A 19594-nucleotide genomic window follows, 5' to 3' on the forward strand; every position below is an offset into this window, starting at 1 on the left:
GTAGCAAAGCTTTGCTAATCCTCCTGCAAATCGATCTTTATGAAGTAAACACACAAAATAGATTCATTTGATGTGAAAAACACACAAACAAGCACTTGTTTTTATCATGCAAACTGTTTTACGCTCATGAACTGATATTAGATTTTTGTTATCACATGCTAACAAAAGCATGCATTATGCAAATGATGGGAACGAAAATGTGGAGGAAAGTGATGTGTATGTTTGTCTGACACCCATCTTTTGCTTGCACGCACAACAAAGTAATTGCATCATTTTGCATTTAATATTTCTATCCATGTGGTGTTGTTTCTCTTCAAAAACTGTACACACACAAAAAATGAAGCATCGCATTTTGCTTTAGTTTAACCAATCTCTTACAATTAGGTGGTTGTAAAAATGCATTTGTGTCACGAAACCACACAGAATATGATTTTGTAATTTGAGGACGTATGATCGAACAGCAGTTGGGGAAATTTATCTGATGGGGTTAGTGCACCAAACCACAAATGTGTTTATCAAAGTCAGAGGAAGTGGGCGTTCTCTAAAGAAAAGAGCCTGAGCCAACCACTTCCTGTTAAGATGGGAAACTTCTGATGGTGTTATAAAGTGTACAGTAAACAAGTCAAACAAAAAAAAAAGGTACTGAGAAGGAAGCAGGGCTTGACGACAATCCTTTAGTAATGGTTCAATGTAGATAGATTCATTTTCGTGCACACATTAAACATATCTGACGTAATGCATGAAATGAGTGGATCAGAAATGATGATTTATTTCATGTGTCGTAAGTTCATTTGATTTATTATGAAGTCCTTTCTGAGTAACACTAGCTACAAAAGCAATTTGCACTGAATTTCACGCTCACCGCATTAAAAAAGTGGTGACATAAACTGTGAACGAAAACACAGTTAATGCCTGACAGTTTGTTAATTAGCTTCATGTAACTGATCACAGACTGTAACTGTAAGCATTTTTCCATTTAGATGATAAGATTTTAACCACAACTTGTAAAATCTGGCTTTTTTGATGTCAGATATGTGCACATCACATTTAACAAGGTGTAATAACAACTAAGAAAAAGGGTACTAAATTGTATGCTGGGGCACCTTTTATTAAAGGTGAAAAAAGAAAAGATAAGATAAGGGTACCACCCCAGGAACAGTGAAAGGTACAGTTTAGTACCCTTTTTATCTGAGAATGTATAAGAAAATGTATCTATCTATCTACATATCTATCTACCTATCGTTGGACTTAATTATTTTTGTTAAATATTTTAATTTCTATAGATAATATATTTTGATTTTCAAAAGGACACTAGCGCCATCTGCAGGAATGAAGAGTTAAATATCACAACCACATAAAACTACTTTTTCTGCTTACCCAATCTAGCCTACTTTTCTTCTTCTTCTTCTTCTTCTTCTTCTTCTTCTTCTTTTTCTTCAGAATTTTTTCTAAAAGAGAAACCCTCTGTTGTTTCCTTGTTGCTGTCAAAAGTCTGAGACCACTAGTGAAAATGCTTCTGTTTGTCATTCTGGTTCAATTTAATACGTTTAAATTATCACCAACAGTTTGGGTGACAAGTAGAATCTTTGAAATATTTACAGGAATTTCAGAGTTTCTTAGTATGAGGTGTGTACCCTTTTTGCTTTAATGACAGTGTGCACTCGAGCTGGTATGGACTCTACAAGTTTGCGTAAAACCTGATGATCCATTTCAGATCAAATCCATCAGAGTGTCATCTCAACACATGCTTCAATAGAATAGATTAGGCATGAGTAAAATCTGACTGTATCTTTTACCTAGGAAGGTGCGCGTGGTGTACCTTAAATTAGCTTTTAGATTAAAGCGTGAAATGTACATCAAGTGGCATTTGGTACCTTCAGTTATTTTATTTTTAAAAGGTACACCATATTCACATTTTCAAGTAAAAGATACATACCAAAGTTACAAAAGATGTACCCTTGTTGGTGCCTAGACATTGACATGGAAGTGTAGTATTGTACAAACCAATGAGTCTTGGACAAAGCAAAGAACATAAATGTAAATGTATTGTATTATACCTCTAATTCTACAACCAATAAAACATGAGATGTGAGAAACAATAATCACTCATTATCCCATGAAAGAAATCCTTGATTTCCCATTAAAGAAAAGTACAATGTGATCAAAACCTTTACTACAAACAAGCCAAAGAAAAAGCTACAGCCAAATCTTTTAAAAGATTGATCAAATTTCACAGAGGATGGATCAGAAACACAGATCATCAGTCATAAGAGACTGCTGAAACATGCACAAAGTAAATTTTTGAAAAGAATTGTTTATAATATTATATACTGGGGAAAATATGATTAAATACATTATGAAAGAATCAGGGTAAGTCAATGATTACACAATAACTACCTTTTATACTGTTCATTTGTTTGTTGGGTTTTAAAAAAGAGAGAGTTTTTATTATTAAGGACATTTTAAAAGTGCTTGATTGCCATATTAGCAATCCGTTTAATACATTTTAAAGTGAATCTAAGCTGACAGGAAATGTACTTTATTAAAGGAAACACATTGTAATTCATATTAGACATTTGTAACTCTAATTTATATCAAATAGTTATATCAAAGATTACTACTGGGACCGATAATGATCCGGTTTTCATTTATTTTTAATAATCCTACTCTAGGATGTAGCTTTAAAATCACAGAACGTGCCTTTGTTTGTGTTGCGTCTCAAATAAACCGTTCCTAAGGACTCTTGTTTCACCCGGAAGTATTTGGAGAGCTTTAACTCAGCAGCAGGTCTGTGTTCAACAAAGGACCGTTTGAAACTGAAAACATGGCTTTGGATGTCAAGTCCAGAGCTAAACGATATGAAAAGCTGGACTTTCTCGGAGAGGGTCAGGTAAATGACATCGCTAGGAGGATTATGTGCTTAATTTACTTCCCAGAGTGGCCCTCGTGCATGTGTAGGAATGAAATTCGGTAAATTAGACGTCTTTAGCTTAGCAGTGTAGCTACATAATAAACACACGCGCGGGTTTCTGATACAGTTACAGAGATCAGCTCTTTGGGGTTATCACTCATGCGTTTATCCGTTTTGCTCATTTATTTAGTCCTGCAGTTTAGCCTGAGGACATTTGTTCAAAAACAACAGCTTTCCGACTGATGGAAAAGTTAGGGGCGAACGGGTGAAGCGTCGGGAGGGAACAGGGGAAGGAACGGGTGAAGCGTCGGGAGGGAACAGGGGAAGGAACGGGTGAAGCGTCGGGAGAGAACAGGGGAGGGAACGGGTGAAGCGTCGGGAGAGAACTGGGGGAGGGAACGGGTGAAGCGTCGGGGAGGGAACGGGTGCAGCGTCGGGGGGGAGAACTGGGAGGGAACGGGTGAAGCGTCGGGGAGGGAACGGGTGCAGCGTCGGGGGGGAGAACTGGGAGGGAACGCGGAGGGAACGGGTGATGCGTCGGGGGGGAGAACTGGGAGGGAACGGGTGATGCGTCGGGGGGGGGGAACTGGGAGGGAACGGGTGAAGCGTCGGGGAGGGAACGGGTGCAGCGTCGGGGGGGGGAGAACTGGGAGGGAACGCGGAGGGAACGGGTGATGCGTCGGGGGGGAGAACTGGGAGGGAACGGGTGATGCGTCGGGGGGGAGAACTGGGAGGGAACGGGTGATGCGTCGGGGGGGGAACGGGGAGGGAACGGGTGAAGCGTCGGGGAGGGAACGGGGAGGGAACGGGTGAAGCGTCGGGGAGGGAACGGGAGGAGCGTCGGGGAGGGAACGGGAGGGAACGGGTGAAGCGTCGGGGGAGAACTGGGGGAGGGAACGGGTGAAGCGTCGGGGGAGAACTGGGGGAGGGAACGGGTGAAGCGTCGGGGGAGAACTGGGGGAGGGAACGGGTGAAGCGTCGGGAGGGAACAGGGGAGGGAACAGGGGAGGGAACAGGGGAGGGAACGGGTGAAGCGTCGGGGAGGGAACAGGTGAGGGAACGGGTGAAGCGTCGCGGGAGGGAACAGGTGAGGGAACGGGTGAAGCGTCGCGGGAGGGAACGGGTGAAGCGTCGCGGGAGGGAACGGGTGAAGCGTCGGGGAGGGAACGGGTGAAGCGTCGGGGAGGGAACGGGTGAGGGAACGGGTGAAGCGTCGGGGAGGGAACTGGTGAGGGAACGGGTGAAGCGTCGGGGAGGGAACAGGTGAGGGAACGGGTGAAGCGTCGCGGGAGGGAACGGGTGAAGCGTCGGGGAGGGAACTGGTGAGGGAACGGGTGAAGCGTCGGGGAGGGAACGGGTGAAGCGTTGAGAGGTGTAACACACACTTAGCCGTGGATTATCCCGCTTATACCACAGTCACTTTCCAGCATTGATGAGTTAAAGCTGGCATTCATCTTTGCAGCACAGAAGTTGACAAAATATAACTGTTAATTTTCATTAGTTATTTTATATACAGGTCGTTGGATCCAGAATTCTGCTTTAAATCATACACGGAGATAAAGTAGTGCAAATAAGATTATTTATTCTAATTAATTACAGTAAATAGTTATATGAGAGAGAGAGAGAGATTGTGCGTGTGTGAATTACCTGCATCCATATTAATAATGAAGCCGTGAGTTTAGCTGTATGTTACTATGGTTACAGTTGTTTATAGACAGCGCATTCATTTAGAGCATTAATAAAACTGATTGAACCTACCCCCGGTACACACACGTATTTTAACACACACCTTCCAGAGTACTCGGACAGACCGTGGTATAAAAGCAAATAATCGTTCGAGTTTGATCAAAGAAATGTGTGTGTCAGTATTGTTGTTAGAAGCTGAGTGAGAGATTATCTGTAAAGATCATCAATTTAGAATAAAATAAATATCACCTTCAAAAATTCTGAGGTTTCTCTAATGAATATGTTTTGGGGGTTGTTGGTTTTTTTGTTTGTTTGTTTGTTTTTGTCACTATTTCACTGGTTAGATTAAATCCATTTGTATAGTAATAAATAATCAATTGATCAAAACTAGCTTGTTTCCTGTCAGTGTGTTTTGCGTTACAGCTGCTGGTGTTCTGTGTCTTTTGCAGTTTGCCACGGTTTACAAGGCGAGAGACAAAACAAAAAATACCATTGTTGCGATTAAAAAGGTAAGAAGATTAACTACGGCGTAACGGATGTCTACTTGTAGTCTCGTTGTAGTCATGAACAGCTCAATCAGGCATAAACTCTCAGGCAGTTTGCTGTGAGCAGTCTGGGTAAGACCCAATGCAAAACAGTTTTCATGCAAGACTAATGGCAAAGTCATCACCTTGTGACTGTGACCCCAAGGTCGCTTGTCTATCATCCGCTCACTTGTAGAACCACGGTTACATACGCAGTCTTTTTGTTCTTTTTGTGTTGTTCCTGAACAGCCGGGTGGTTTTCGTCCTGAAGACTGTATATCAGTCAGTGCGTTTACACGGACAACAATAATCCACTATTAACCCGATTAAGATGACACTCTTATTAAGAAACTAGCATGTAAACAGCAATTTTTAATGACCTTAATCTGATTAAAGTCACACTCGAAGTAAACACAAATCGAATTAAGACGTGTGGAGTACTCCTGTTTAGTCGCATTATGGACGTGTATTACAGACATGTACACACCTTAATCACATTATGAACGTCGTGTGAGAGTTTTCACCGCTTTTTGCGACAGGACACGATCACACACGGCAGCGCTCAACCGTTTTACAGTGAACAAGAGAGTTCGGCTGCGTCCCAAACCGCATACTTGCCGACTACATGCCTGTAGTGGGGAAAAATACATGCATCTCGGCTACTATATTGACAGTAAGTACGCGATTTGGGACGCAGCCCACGGCTTCAAGCATTCATCTATTTGCACGTACAGCATGACAAATAATTAACTGCACTTAAAGCGTTCGTAAAAAATTTAATAAAAACACCCAAAACTGTACACGGTCCCATAACGAAGACGAACTGTATGTTGATACGTGAAATTCTGGAGGGACGTCGGAAGGCGTGGCGCGGTGACGTAATGACGTGAGCTGTTAATCTAATTAAGTTCTATAACATGTAAAACAGGAAGATGAAAGCAGTATTCTAAAAGTGACTCATGTAAACACCTTAATCACAATATTGTCTTACTCAGAGTAAGGTCAATAATTAGATTACTGCTGTCCATGTAAACGTAGTCAATGATCTCATCAGCGCTCAGAGCGTATCCTCAATAATGTCCAGCACGCAAATATATTGCTGATGCAGTACTTGAGGATTAAGTGTAAGAAGCACTCGAGTGCTGATCCTGTTCTCTATTGAAGATGAGAATCTCTCAAACTCGCCACATGGGGTGCAACATTTAATCTGTAAAACCTGGAGGTAAACACCGAGCTCTGCGTCGCTTCACAAATGTTTCAAAGCGCTGCACGGCTTCACGCGGCCAAGTTAAGCAGAAGTCGCGGACTCTCAAGTGATGCACTTTTAGTCCTCGATAGACTTGTGCGATATAAATATCATCACCTCTACATGATCTTGCATTGCGGCGATACCCAGCGACGTTCATTCCAACTATTTTGCTCTGCAAAAACGTTAAAGTACGCTCGTGTAAGAGAGTAAGGGGTTAATGTTAGGTGCACTGGTGCGTTATGGGAACTGCAGTTTGGGGTAGGGTGTTTGTGAGCCACAGAGATAGGATATCCTTATTTTTATTCCACTAGTGTAAGTAAAACTGACTCTCTTCTGACTCATCATCGTGAAGGGAAATGACCGGGGGAAAAAATACGTACCCCAGAGTGACGGAAAGTTTAGCCCCGCTCTGGCCCCAGAGCTCTCGGATCAACAGAAGCTCCCCTGAGCAGGAAATGTAGCTCTAGTAGGAGTTATCACTTAAATATAGGCCAAAAAAAGCAATGATTCGCAGACACTTCCTGGGAGCCCTTCCCACTTCCCCCAGTGCTCGCAACTTGTATGGGCTCCCTTGCTTTCTGTCGTGATAACAGGAGAATGTTTTGAATTCATTCACGTGAACGTGTACATTAAACAAGGATATATTTAGCATCGTTTGACTAGATCTCTTAGGGATGTCCCCGAAATATTTTGGCAGAAAATAGTCTTGACCCAGAAAGATGAAATCGGCCTATAACGAAGTGTAAAATCTAACACTTATGCATAAATATGTTAATGGTGATGATAATTAAAAGCTGATTCAATATGCTCGCTCTTCCCTTTTTCACTGGTGCGCTCCTCCTCTCCTGTGAACAGCATCGACAGAGAAAAACGTCAGCCATGTGGACGTTAGACAAGCGATTTCTCGAAAGATTACATCGAGATGTGGCGTTACATTAAAAAAAAAAAAAAAAAACAACTGTTTACTGCATCTCTGCAGAATCACTTAAAATCCACCATCCAACTGAGATTTTGTGATTTTCATGCCTGAGTTCCTGAGTGCACAGCTGGTAAGATTATTACGCCTCCTTTATTCGCCTTAAATCAAAAATGTTGGAAACGGTGTCTCGCACAAGCCTAGTCCCAGAGATCAGTGCTCTCACGTTCACCTCCCTTCTTTATCTGGAAATAACGCAGCCTGTGTGCTTATCTCGATTGCCTGTTTCTGTAATAGTGACTGCATTTCTGCAGTTAGATGGTGAATCTGCGAACTGTACCCCGTGTACAGCCTTGACACTGGCCTGTAGCGCATTCACTGTTACTGCAGAGCTACGATCCTGGATTAAACCCCGTCTGCATTTTCCACCCAGGTGAGGCTCACGTTAGCGGCCGCTGAAAGCTCATCAAGCTGGGTCTCTGTATGCGAGACCGTTTTACTAAGCTCCTCTGAGGTTCTTTGCGCTGTTACATTATTTGGCTCCGGCCTGCTGCCTACGTTCCAGTGCAGTAACGGCGCTCAGTCTTCCCCTTCCAGCATACCGAGGCTTCTGCCTGTTTCTGTTCCTCCTGCAACAACCCAGCAAAGGAGTATGCCTTTTCTTTTTATAGTCTCAGCAGTTGTTAGGGCTGGGTAAAAAAAAAAAAAAAAAAGAATATCCATTCTCCGATGTGAATCGATCCTCATCTTAAAGAAACGATATCGAGTCGGGAAATCGATTCTTAATGCGCGTGCTTTAATTCTCGTGCTGAAAAAGTCGCCGTCTTTCGTGTCTTTGAATTTTGAAAACGGTTTTAATTCTTAAACGGGTTGTTAGTGGATTTCACAGTCGCACCTTTTACAGTGTTTGAATTTGTTGTAGAGTAATGTGGCGTTCGTGCTTAGCTTGTGCGCACTGTGCGCACGTATTTATGATTTCTTGTTCCAATGTTGCTCAAAGTAAAAGTAAAAAGTAATTCAACATAATTGTGTGTTAAAGTAAATGTGTATTTCAGTAATCTAGCTAAGTAGGAGTGTTTCGGTTACCAGCATTTCTATTAAAACATGGATTCCATGTCTGCAAAACTAACATTTGAAATGAAATATTGATAACTAATAGATATCGAATAGAATCCAAACCATATAAATAAGAATTGAATTGAATCGCCAGATCGGTCGCGATACGCAGTCCTGGCAGTTGTGTCTGCGGTTCACTTCAGTCCTTCTGCAGCTGCGTCAGAGGAAGGACCACGAATAGTCAGTGGTGTTCCCATAGCCTGAGCTGTGCACTTCACACCTCACTATTAGCATTATGATGCAAGTGCTTGACGAAGCTGCTCCAGGGCACTGAACATGTCCATCATCCATCTCTTTAGGTTCCTGGAATAACTAACAGCTTGCCATCTTGCCCGGAGTTTAAAAAATATAATCTGTAATTATGAAATTCTGGTTATTCTGTATCTGCAGTGCCCACACTGCTGTACAAACAATAGGCCGTGCGTCCATTCTAACGACAATCAAATGTTGAGTGAGAGAATAACGAGTCGGTATTTGCCGTCACTGTCAAGACACACTCATTTGCTGGAGCTGATTTAACAATAAGAAATGTAGGTTTATTAGCAAGAAAGAAAGGATTTGAGCTCTTTATTTTAGCGTCTTTGAATCCACAGCCTCAACCACTCGGCAAGATGAGAGTGGGAAAGAGGACGAACGTGATATTCCAGGGTCCTTTCGGAGGGGGTCACAGTCAAGAGGTGACGGCTTTGTAAACCATCGCATGGGACATCCGCTAGTTCTGAAGGAACATAAGGAAATCACAAACAAAGTGTGGAAGAAATCTGACTCGGGGGGGGGAAGCTACCAGAGAGGGTCACGAAAATCAAAAACAGCCCTAAAAATTTGTTCCACTATTGATGTATTAGTGATATTTTAACATACACACTTTGATGATTTTTGTGCAAAAACATTTTGCTTCCATTACATGTTTAGTCAGAATTGTCATTTTGGAGTAAGTGTATGCAAACATTTTCACACTTCTGTACATCACTGATAGCAAAAGTCTTGACTGTGGGTAATCAAGGACTAATAAGCTTTCAGTAATAATCCTTGAATATTGTCCCGAAGTAAAGTTGCATACAAAGTGTGTACTAGAATTTGTGATTATTCTAAGGAATAATCCATGGGGATGGCGAGAGATTTATTTAAAATGTTACATCATTGATTTATTTATTTTTTTTATTCCCAACAGATTAAAGTCGGACACAGAACAGAGGCAAAAGATGGTTTGTGCACAAACCATAGCTAAACGATCTGCTCCCAATAATAATAATAATAATCTCATAGTTTTGTTTCTCCTGTAATTTAATCTCAATTCTGGCCTTTCAGGAATCAACAGAACAGCCCTGAGAGAAATCAAACTGCTGCAGGAACTGAGTCATCCAAATATTATTGGAGTAAGTGCTTGTATAAGTATTCAGTGACACACAAACTTTATAAGGAATAAAACCCCACAGGGCTTGCTGTTCCAGGACAAGGATCCACGCCCTGGTGGTGTGATACAGAGGAAGAGTTACTGTTACCCCTCCTCAGCTGATTATTTTCCAATAACAGCATGTCCCAAAGCGTTCATCACGTCTTATAACACAGCGATTGCAATTAAGTTTATTACCGAGCGACGTGTCAAGCATCCACAGTTAATGTTATTGAAGTGCCGCAAGACAGATTAGTTCCTGTTATCACTTACATTATAGCAGCAATAAAGAGTTAACAACCTCTCGTGTTTTTCTCTCTCTCGCGCTCTCTCTCAAAATTAATAAGACACGTTTGTCTTTTTGAATTTGTCAAATTCTATAAAAGTTGCATAAAGGTCTCCTAACAAAGGTTCCCAATCGAGACGATTATATATGTTTTGTTGATGGCTCTGTTCTAGAACCTTGGGGTCATTTTTAATACCAGCCTTACATTTGATTCTTTTGTTCAGAGCACCGTTAAAGCATCCTTTTTTTTTCACCTCAGAAATATAGCAAGACTGCACCCTGTGCTAAACTTCTCTGTAGCTGAAAAGCTGATTAACTCGTTCGTCGTCACTCGGCTAGATCACTGGAATGCCCTTTTAACCGGTTTCTAAATCCACAATCAATAAACTGCAATATGTGCAAAACTCTGCCGCCAGGATCCTGACTGGGAACAGGAAATACAGTCATATTACTCCTGCTCTGGAGTCCTTGCACTACAAAGCATTACATGGCTTGGCTCCTCATTACTTATCTGCTTTATTAATTCCTTACACCCCAAATCTCAGCCTGCGCTCCTCACGGTGTAAATCTGTTAACTGTTCCACAAACACGCTTAAAATCTATGGGTGACGCGGCTTCTTCTGTCTCTGCTCCTTCGCTTTTAACTCTCTTCCTCTCGAACTTAGGGAAGCTCAGATCTTTTGGCGTTCTTAAAGCTCAACTTAAGACTTACTCCTTTTAACCTTCCTGATGTCTACTTTTATTATTGTTATTTTTATTATTTTTATAATGTATTTTTTCTGTGCACTGCTTATTGTGTGTACAGCGCTTTGAGAAGCTGCTTTTAAAGGCGCTCTATAAAATAAAGATGATTATTATTATTACGTTTTAAGTTTCATTCGATTATGTGGAACTTCATACACGGTCCCTGTGAATGAGTTGTTACTAATGAAATAATAATAATAATAATAATAATAAGATCGTTAGGCGCATCAACAGTCAGGATTATTGTCAGAGCTGTGCTGTTATAGAAAATCAACACCAGACCTGTGTTATAGCTGTGGTATAAATATGTCATATCGAAGCTGCTGGGTATTTGATGATGTCGTTTCGTACAGTATGTATCACACTATAAAGCCTCATAATCTCTCCGCATCTCTGCAGCTCCTCGATGCGTTCGGACACAAATCCAACGTTAGCCTCGTGTTTGACTACATGGAGACTGACCTTGAGGTAAGCAATAGATGTTTTTTTTTCCAGCCAATATCCCTTTGTATGCCAACTTCTTAGGCAGCTCTTGGTCTACTATAATCATATTATAAGAAAGTGGCTCTCTCAGATTTCAGTCTGAGTCCTAATTGGATTTTAGCAGCAGCAAGCAAAAGCAGAGTGCAGGAAAGGCAGATCAATGTAGCCACCTTCATCTAGAGGACATATTCTAAAAGCAGACACGTGCCGTGATTGCAAAATATAACGTTTATTTTTATCCAGTTCTTCATAGTAAAACAGGGTTAGGACGACATTAATTTGGCCACTTTTTGTTTAGGGAGGGCTTATTATGTCTGCAAAGGGAAGGTTATTTTTATTATATAGGTTACTTTCCAGCTGGTAGATCTCTGTATTTATGGAAGTGATGGTTTGGTTTTACATTGTTGTTATTGTGGCTACTTTCATGAATGTTTATTACAGGTAGTGTCTTATTTTATTTGTAGACAAATAAATCTTAGAATTTCACAGTATCAGTACACTGTTCACAATGTTTTGCCTCCCTGACACTTTGGGGTGTTTTTTTTGTTTGTTTTTTTAAACAAATGAAATGAGATATAATGGTTACTAATCATAAAGTTACCACGTAACATCCAAGTCTTTGAAAACGTTTTCCTTTTACTGTGTGATACTTATTCATAATGGAGAACATTTTTAGATCTTTCTAATGGAGCTTTTCTGTTTCAGGTTATCATAAAGGACACGAGTCTTGTACTGACTCCAGCCAACATTAAAGCCTACATCCTGATGACACTGCAGGGTCTGGAGTACTTGCACCATCACTGGATCCTACACAGGGTCGGCATATAAGTTTATTAAAACTTAGTTATACACCATTTCCATGTCGAATTCTCAAATCTGATTGGTCAGGTGGTGGTGATTCCTTTTCTACAACGGCAGCTCCAACAGTAGCGTCGGTGTTGTTCATTCTATACAAGGAGCTCGTATGGTGGACTAATAAAAGACCAAGACTAATCAAAAAAAAACCCAAAAAAAACCGATGGTATATAAGCACATAAAATCTTTTACCACATGTTTGAACGCTCAATTCGGATTGGTCAGAATGTGTGCATTATTGTCGTATAACAACACGGGTAGTTCTGGCTGTAACAGGAACAATATTATTACTGCACTCGTTCTAATACGCTATTGTTTCCATAGTAACCGCTCATGCATAGTTATTTATTTATTTATTTATATATTAATGTTTTTATATAACAGCACAGTCTGTAGTGTGTTATTCCTTATGGATGTGGTGAAGCTTGGAATCGTTTAGATAACGTTTTTGGCGTCTCCAGTTAGGGCTGCAGGATTATGGCCAAAATGATAATCCCGATTATTTTGATCAATATTGAGATCTCGATTATTCATCACAATTATTAATTAATTTTATTAATTATTAATTTTAGTGACAACATATTTTTATTGCACTTTCACAATTATTAAGTTTTCTCATGCCACAATATAACACACAAGTAGGCATGAGAAAACTTGACCTGGTCAATTACAGCTCTTTGACAGAATTTAAAGCTACACTATTAGACATTTTCCGCTGTCATGGTTCTGGGCTGGAGTCAGTTCTTGAACCGCTCTGTGTATATTGTTTATATATCTGAATAATCTCATATAGGATGTGATTGGATGAGTTCATTTACTCGTCAGATGCTAAGCGCTTTAGTTCAATGGTGTTCATTAGGGATGCACCAATCAGGATTTTTACGACCAAAACCGATCCAGATACCAATCTTTTTTTGTTAAAACTTTAATCAGGAAGTCTATCATAAACAGTTAAATGTAAGCTCTCTGCTCGTGGTCACTGTTAATTAAGTTAAAATAATAGCAATGAGAAATACTGTTGGTTAATTGATAAATAAACAAGCATAAAATATTTATTTTTAAATATCTTAAAAAGCAATAAAGAGTCCTAATTAAAAGTAGACTAACACAAAAATGATCCATATTAGGAAAAAGGCTAATCGCCTTCTAATGAAATAGCGAACTAAGCTTAATGTCAAATTGATATTAAATGCAACCCATAGTAATTAAACATTATTTCATTTCTCATTTTATTTATATTTTATGAAGTTATTATAATATCTATTTTTTTATATTAAATGATTTATTTATAACTAAGCACATTTTCTGTTTTTACATTTTAGTAGTTTTATTTTTGTTTATCAGTTTTTCCTTTTAGATGGGTTCCCCCAGTACAGTGTCCACGTCTGTTGATAATGTTATGTTTTGGGGGGAAAATCAAATCATGGAAATTTATGTGACTTTTCTAGTGATATCTGGCAACCATGAGTTTAAATGAAGTGAATTAGAGTTAGTGAAGGAGAGCGGCAGTGTTCTGTATGTTTACAGACCGAACAGTTGCTACTCTTGATTATGATAGGTGAGGATTTATTTAATAAAGAAGTTTGAATTAAACCCACCTTGTAGCATTAGCATTATTATTAATTTACTCCGCGCGAAGCCGCTGTGTCTATACGAGCAGGTGAAAGTTCAGGTCATTTTGCGGGATCAATAAAAGATGGCGGTTGTGAGATTAGGAAGTTGAAGCAGATGATGTACAGTGTTACTCGTCATCATAATGGCTTCTTTGCAGTATTTCCACACTTGTTCGGTTGACTGAGGAGATGAAAAGCAGTGTGGAAGTAACCGTTGCACAGTGTTGATGCATTTTGGACTTCCTGTAGTTTTTATTCTGATTGTATTATACAACTCCGAACAGGTCACTCGCACCAGTGCGAATAAATATTTATTCACAGTCGCACAAAATACTTTTCAGTCACAAATGCGAGTGAAATGGTCGCACTGTAGAGCCCTGAGTTTATCTGCAAAGTTTTTTCCCGTTCCGCGTGATGACGTTTAATGTTCCCGACAACCTCTGTCGTGCCATTTAGCATCATGCTAGTGTCGTGATGTCCCCTTGCGCAAAGCGCTGGAGCATGCAGCGACGCTGGGAGCTCGAGGGCTAAATTGCTAACACCGTTTCGGGGTTTTGGCGTTACAAAATGATGTCATCCCTGCGCCGTTGTATGTTGATTGGCTGTAAGTGTAGGAAGCGCTTGATTTGATCTGCAGCGGAGTTTTCAATGAGCGGAGGACGAACTTTAAATGTCAGTATCACAGTCGATCATGTTCATTTAATTGTGGGCAGTCAAAATCGTAATCGCGATAGATATTCGATTAATTGTGCAGCCCTATCTCCAGTGTCACATTTGTGAAGGTCAGAGATAAAGCTGTTCCACTGAAGTTCCCACCGGCAGAAAGTCTTGAGAAGAGAGGACCTTGCGCTTTGTGGTTTCTCTTAGTAACAAGCTGCTTTTTTCCTCATTAACTTCGAGAGAAAACGAGAGGCCTGTGAGGGAATGACATGGACTAACTTGTTTTGCAGACTTTCCACAATGCCAGACGTAACTATATAATTGGATCAAATGTATGACGTCATTTCTTTAAAAAAATGTTTTGTAATCATGGGAAAGCTGCAATAGTATAAGAGTAATAAAACAAACACTTTGGAAAATAGTAATCAACTTCAGGGTGATAACTCGCTCTGCTTCATGTTGGGCCATATCGCACCACCCCTCATTGATTATTGTCCTGTTACAACACACACTGTCAGTTTTCTGTCACGCCCTCCCATTTATACCATCCACTTTAAAATGAGCCGCTTCTGTAACTGTTCCTGTCTGCTCTTCCAGGATTTGAAGCCAAATAATTTACTACTGGATGAATCCGGGGTGCTGAAACTTGCTGATTTTGGATTGGCAAAAGCCTTTGGAAGTCCTAACAGAGTTTATACACATCAAGTCGTGACCAGGTATACACTTCAGGTTTGACCAAATTAACTAAAACATTTCTTTAGTTATTTTATGAATAGACCCGTCTTTACTTTTACATTGACACGTTTTAATTAAACTATACCTATACTGCCAGTAAAGTTAAATAGAATCACGTTCAAATCTTGTTTCAGATGGTACCGTTCTCCAGAGCTGCTCTTCGGGGCCAGGATGTATGGGGTTGGTGTGGACATGTGGGCAGTGGGCTGCATCCTTGCAGAACTCCTACTCCGAGTAAGTCTCAGGGGGGGTTTATGGACGTTCTTGTTCTTATGTGCCTTACCCATGTGGCTCATCACAAATATTAGTGATGGGTGTTCTCACGTATGCTAGATATACAAGTATTAAACCTACCCAGGTTCACCTATAATACATGTTCCACCTCAGTGTTCACATACAGTGGCCACTGTATATATACATTTTAGTTTTAAATAGAATTTATAGTTGGCATAAAGAATAACATAATTATACTGAAACTGTAAAGTTGTGATATTGTCATGGAAACCAAAATTACAACATATCATGTTTTAGCATGATGAATGCTTACTTTATAGGCTGTATTTTCTATAATGATTATATAATTACATCTGGACCAACTTCTAATAATTGAATAATTTTTGAAGAGAAGTGTGTTAATTGAATCCTGATGGGATTTAGTGAGTAATTACCGAAATGCGCTGTAAAAGCACGTTTTAATGCTTCCATTCAGTCTGAACAGCCTTGTAGGATGAAGGGTCACAGCATGAGGTTTCTGAGTACGGTGACTAAAAGGAAATAGGCAGAGCTTTTAAATAACGAATGTTTTTTATTTTTATTATTTATAATATATTTATATATTATTTACACAATTCAATATTCAACAAGATTCAAGAACTTTGGTTGTACAATGAAAATTTTAGTTTGCACATTCTCGTGAATGCTGCATTATGGCACAAAACAAGAAATGTAAAAATCGTTCAGACATGGGTGGTGAGGTGTTTTGCAACTTAAGGTAATTAATTTCTAGCATGCAAGAAATAAAGATAAGTAAATTATACAACTTATTTGATTGTGCTGTTTATGCCGCGCGTGTGTGTGTGTGTGTGTGTGTGTGTGTGTGTGTGTGTATACAGATCCAAACAGATGTGCTCAACAGGTGATTTATTCCGTGTATTCATTTGATCTTTTATCTTTTGTAAGGTTCCCTTTCTGGCTGGAGATTCTGACCTGGATCAGCTGACAAAGATATTTGAAGCGCTGGGGACTCCAACAGAAGAGACTTGGCCTGTAAATGCACTTAGACATCACTGCGCTACACTGTATGATCAAACGTTTGTGGACACCTGCCCATCACACCCATATGTGGGTCCTCCCCAAACGGTTGCCACAAAGTTAGAAGCACACAATTGTATTGAATGTCTTTTGTATGCTGTAGGATTAAGATCACTCGAGTTAAGAGGCCCGAACCTGTTCCGTCATGACCGTGCACCTGTACACAAAGCGAGCTCCATGAAGGCATGGTTTGTCAAAGTCGGAGTGGAAAAACTCGAGTGGTCTTCGGGATCAGGATTCCTCGCCCCATGTCCGTGCCCGATCTCACTAATGGTTTGTGGGAGAATGAGCAAATCCCCACAGTCACACTCCAAAATTTAGTGGACGGCCTTACCAGAAGAGTGACGCTTGTGAAAGCACACATGGGTGTGACAGTCACAAACTTTTGGCCATATAGTGTATTTTTCTCCTAAAAATTGATTTCATTAACAAATATCAAACATAGACTTAACTTCTTGACCATGTTGGTTTGTTCTAAGGGGATGACCAGTCTCCCAGATTACGTCTCATTTAAACTGTTTCCCGGCACACCTCTGGAGCACATTTTCAGTGCGGCAAGCGATGACCTTCTGGAGCTCCTGAAGGGCCTGTTTACTTTCAACCCCTGCACCCGCCTCACAGCCACAAAGGTAACCGGGACATCCGTTTTCATTGTCTCAGATTAAGCTCTAAATGATCATTTCTAGTGTCCAGTTACCTCATCTACATAACAGTGCACACTACATGACTTTGAAAATCTCAGACTCGCCGACCCGTTCGCACTACACGACTTTAACCGCTTGGATGCATGATCGCTAAATCCCACTTTCTCAAGAACATAAACACTGAGATACTACGCTCTAAGGAAACGAGAAAAAGAGGGGGGTAAGAGAAAATGTTGAGGAAAATGCAGGCGATGAGAATTGGGATTGTGAGATTTCGTGCCACATGTTTAAGATGTCGATAAGCCCAACACGTACTTAAGTAGCCTTTTGCTTTTTCTTTATTTTTCTTTCTCAGTGATACTTTTTCACTTCTTTTAAGTCCGAAAACATGCCATCACTTGTAGTAACGGGAACAATTCTTTTCAGTAGTTTTGTGTAGAAACCGTTAGCGCCACTTGGTAGAATTCCTCTTCGAGATGTATTGTGAACATGGCGTCTAATTTGTAAAACGATGAATACACGCTCCTCCGTACGGATTCACTTTTTATAAATCACAAATGAGCTTATTAATCTAACAAATTAGTGCTGCGAGCTGTTTAAAAATAGTGAACGAACCACTCACAATTAATGTTTATATGCAACATGAAATATTCACTGTGTGAAGATGGTGAGAGAGGAAAAAAAAAAAAAAAAGTTTAAGGATGTCAACTATAAGAAAAAATTGTATTTGTGTGAAGGGAAGAAGCCGATTACTACTCACACCGAGTGAAAGTGTCAGTGATGGGGGATGAGTTCACACCAGAGCGCACTCTTTCCCTGGAGGAATGAAGAGACTCCAGAATTAAAAAGGGAATCCGTTTACTGTATCCCACATCATTATGCAGTGGATTTGCTTTTACACACCTTTCACAAGTCTCTACATGAATAGTGACACGTGTGTGTGTGTGTGTGTGCCGTTTATAAATGTGGCTCATGAACTTTTCAGGTCCTTTTGTACAACAAAAGGTGGTTGGTGAATTGAGAATAAAGCACGTGTCTTTACCCAGCATTCACACAGTTTTTCTAAATGTGTATTCTAGGCATTGAAGATGCAATATTTCAGCCAGAAACCAGCGCCCACCCCAGGCCCTCAGCTTCCCCGGCCAAACTGTTCAGCGGAAGCTCTAAAAGAAAAAGAAAATCTCGCCATTGGCATTAAAAGAAAACGTGACGTTATCGAACAAGGTGAGAACGCATGCAGTTTCTTAAAAGGTTTGTGTTGGTATAAATATTTATCTGCATGTGAATGTAAGGATTAAAGTAGCTTTAGAACGCCGTGTGTTTTTATTGTCGGGTAGCACGTGTAGCTATAAGAAACACAAAATAGTGTCCCAGCTCTGTGGAATTCTCAAATCTGATTGGTCAGAATGAGTCGAGCGATTTTCTACAGGAACAATATGGCTGACGCGCAACATAATCTAAGACAGTCCTTCCAGGATTTCGTGATTTTATGCTTGCAGAAATGAATGCAAAATCAAACAAACGCCGCAATGTTCAGCAGAGCTGGCAAGTTTTCTAAATTACTGCAGATTTTGGCCAAGTGTGATGTGAACTCCTCACAACACACATTAAGTCAAAGTTCTCTATGGTTCACGTGCGTCGAACATGAGCACAGCTAAAAGGTCTCATTTAGCAACAAACACCACTGCGAAAGACCGTGCAGAACAAAAAACTCTACAAGTTACATCGCAAACTTTGTTACGACCAAAAATGCTTGATTTTGCTGCAGCTTTTTTCAATCACAAAAAACTCTGCCACATCCTGTACGGACTGCTAAGACTAAAAATAAACAGATTTTGTTATTTAATAAAGAAAAACGTGTAATAATTGACACAGTGAAGGTTTCTATAAGGAGACGTTTACCTTGTAGAGCTTGTAAGTCCAATGTCCAAGTCATATTTAGAACTTCGCAAATGGTAGCTTGGACAAAGACTGACTGATTTTTTTTCTTATTTATTCTTTAGGCACCCTGAAGAAGAAGTTGGTGTTTTAGGTGATGTGGTTTGGAGACTCTTGCCTGGTTTTGAGCCATAGTGCTGAAGCGCTGCTGCGGCAGACATCCACTAATAAACAGTACATTGGTCAGCCAACTGTGACTGCTGGAACGGGCATATTTATGTTGATTCAAATGATCATATTTTTTTTTCAGTTATTTTTATACATGTAGTATGTAATTAAATTATGGGGATAACATGCTGACTTTGTGTATTGATTGAATATCAAAGTTGGATAGCACAAGTGTTATTCATTTAGACTCGAAGATCAGCTCAAAGATCGGATTTTTAAATATCCTTCAACTGGTCCTTTAATTCAGGGGCTTCTGTCATAGCTTTCAAGAAACTTTCTCGTTGTCTTGAACGGTGTATTATTTTGAGATACAAAGTGGTCATTATGTGAAATGTTCTTGTTACTATGACTTAAGGGAAGTG

At 40.1% G+C, this 19594-nt stretch overlaps 1 protein-coding gene across 1 annotated transcript; it reads left to right on the forward strand.

Moving 5' to 3' along the window:
• The first annotated feature begins 2785 nt into the window (after positions 1-2785).
• Positions 2786-19356, forward strand: cdk7 (cyclin-dependent kinase 7). The gene is given in 12 exon segments (NM_001201282.1): positions 2786-2890; positions 5047-5106; positions 9574-9607; positions 9711-9778; positions 11225-11293; positions 12014-12124; positions 15034-15152; positions 15306-15405; positions 16351-16437; positions 16962-17111; positions 18206-18350; positions 19130-19356. Coding segments are annotated over 12 exon segments (1038 nt in total). The 5' UTR covers positions 2786-2824; the 3' UTR covers positions 19159-19356.
• Positions 19357-19594: the final 238 nt, after the last annotated feature.

Source organism: Ictalurus punctatus, chromosome 22 (assembly GCF_001660625.3).
Source record: "Ictalurus punctatus breed USDA103 chromosome 22, Coco_2.0, whole genome shotgun sequence".
In the NCBI taxonomy this organism is placed as follows: Eukaryota; Metazoa; Chordata; class Actinopteri; order Siluriformes; family Ictaluridae; genus Ictalurus; species Ictalurus punctatus.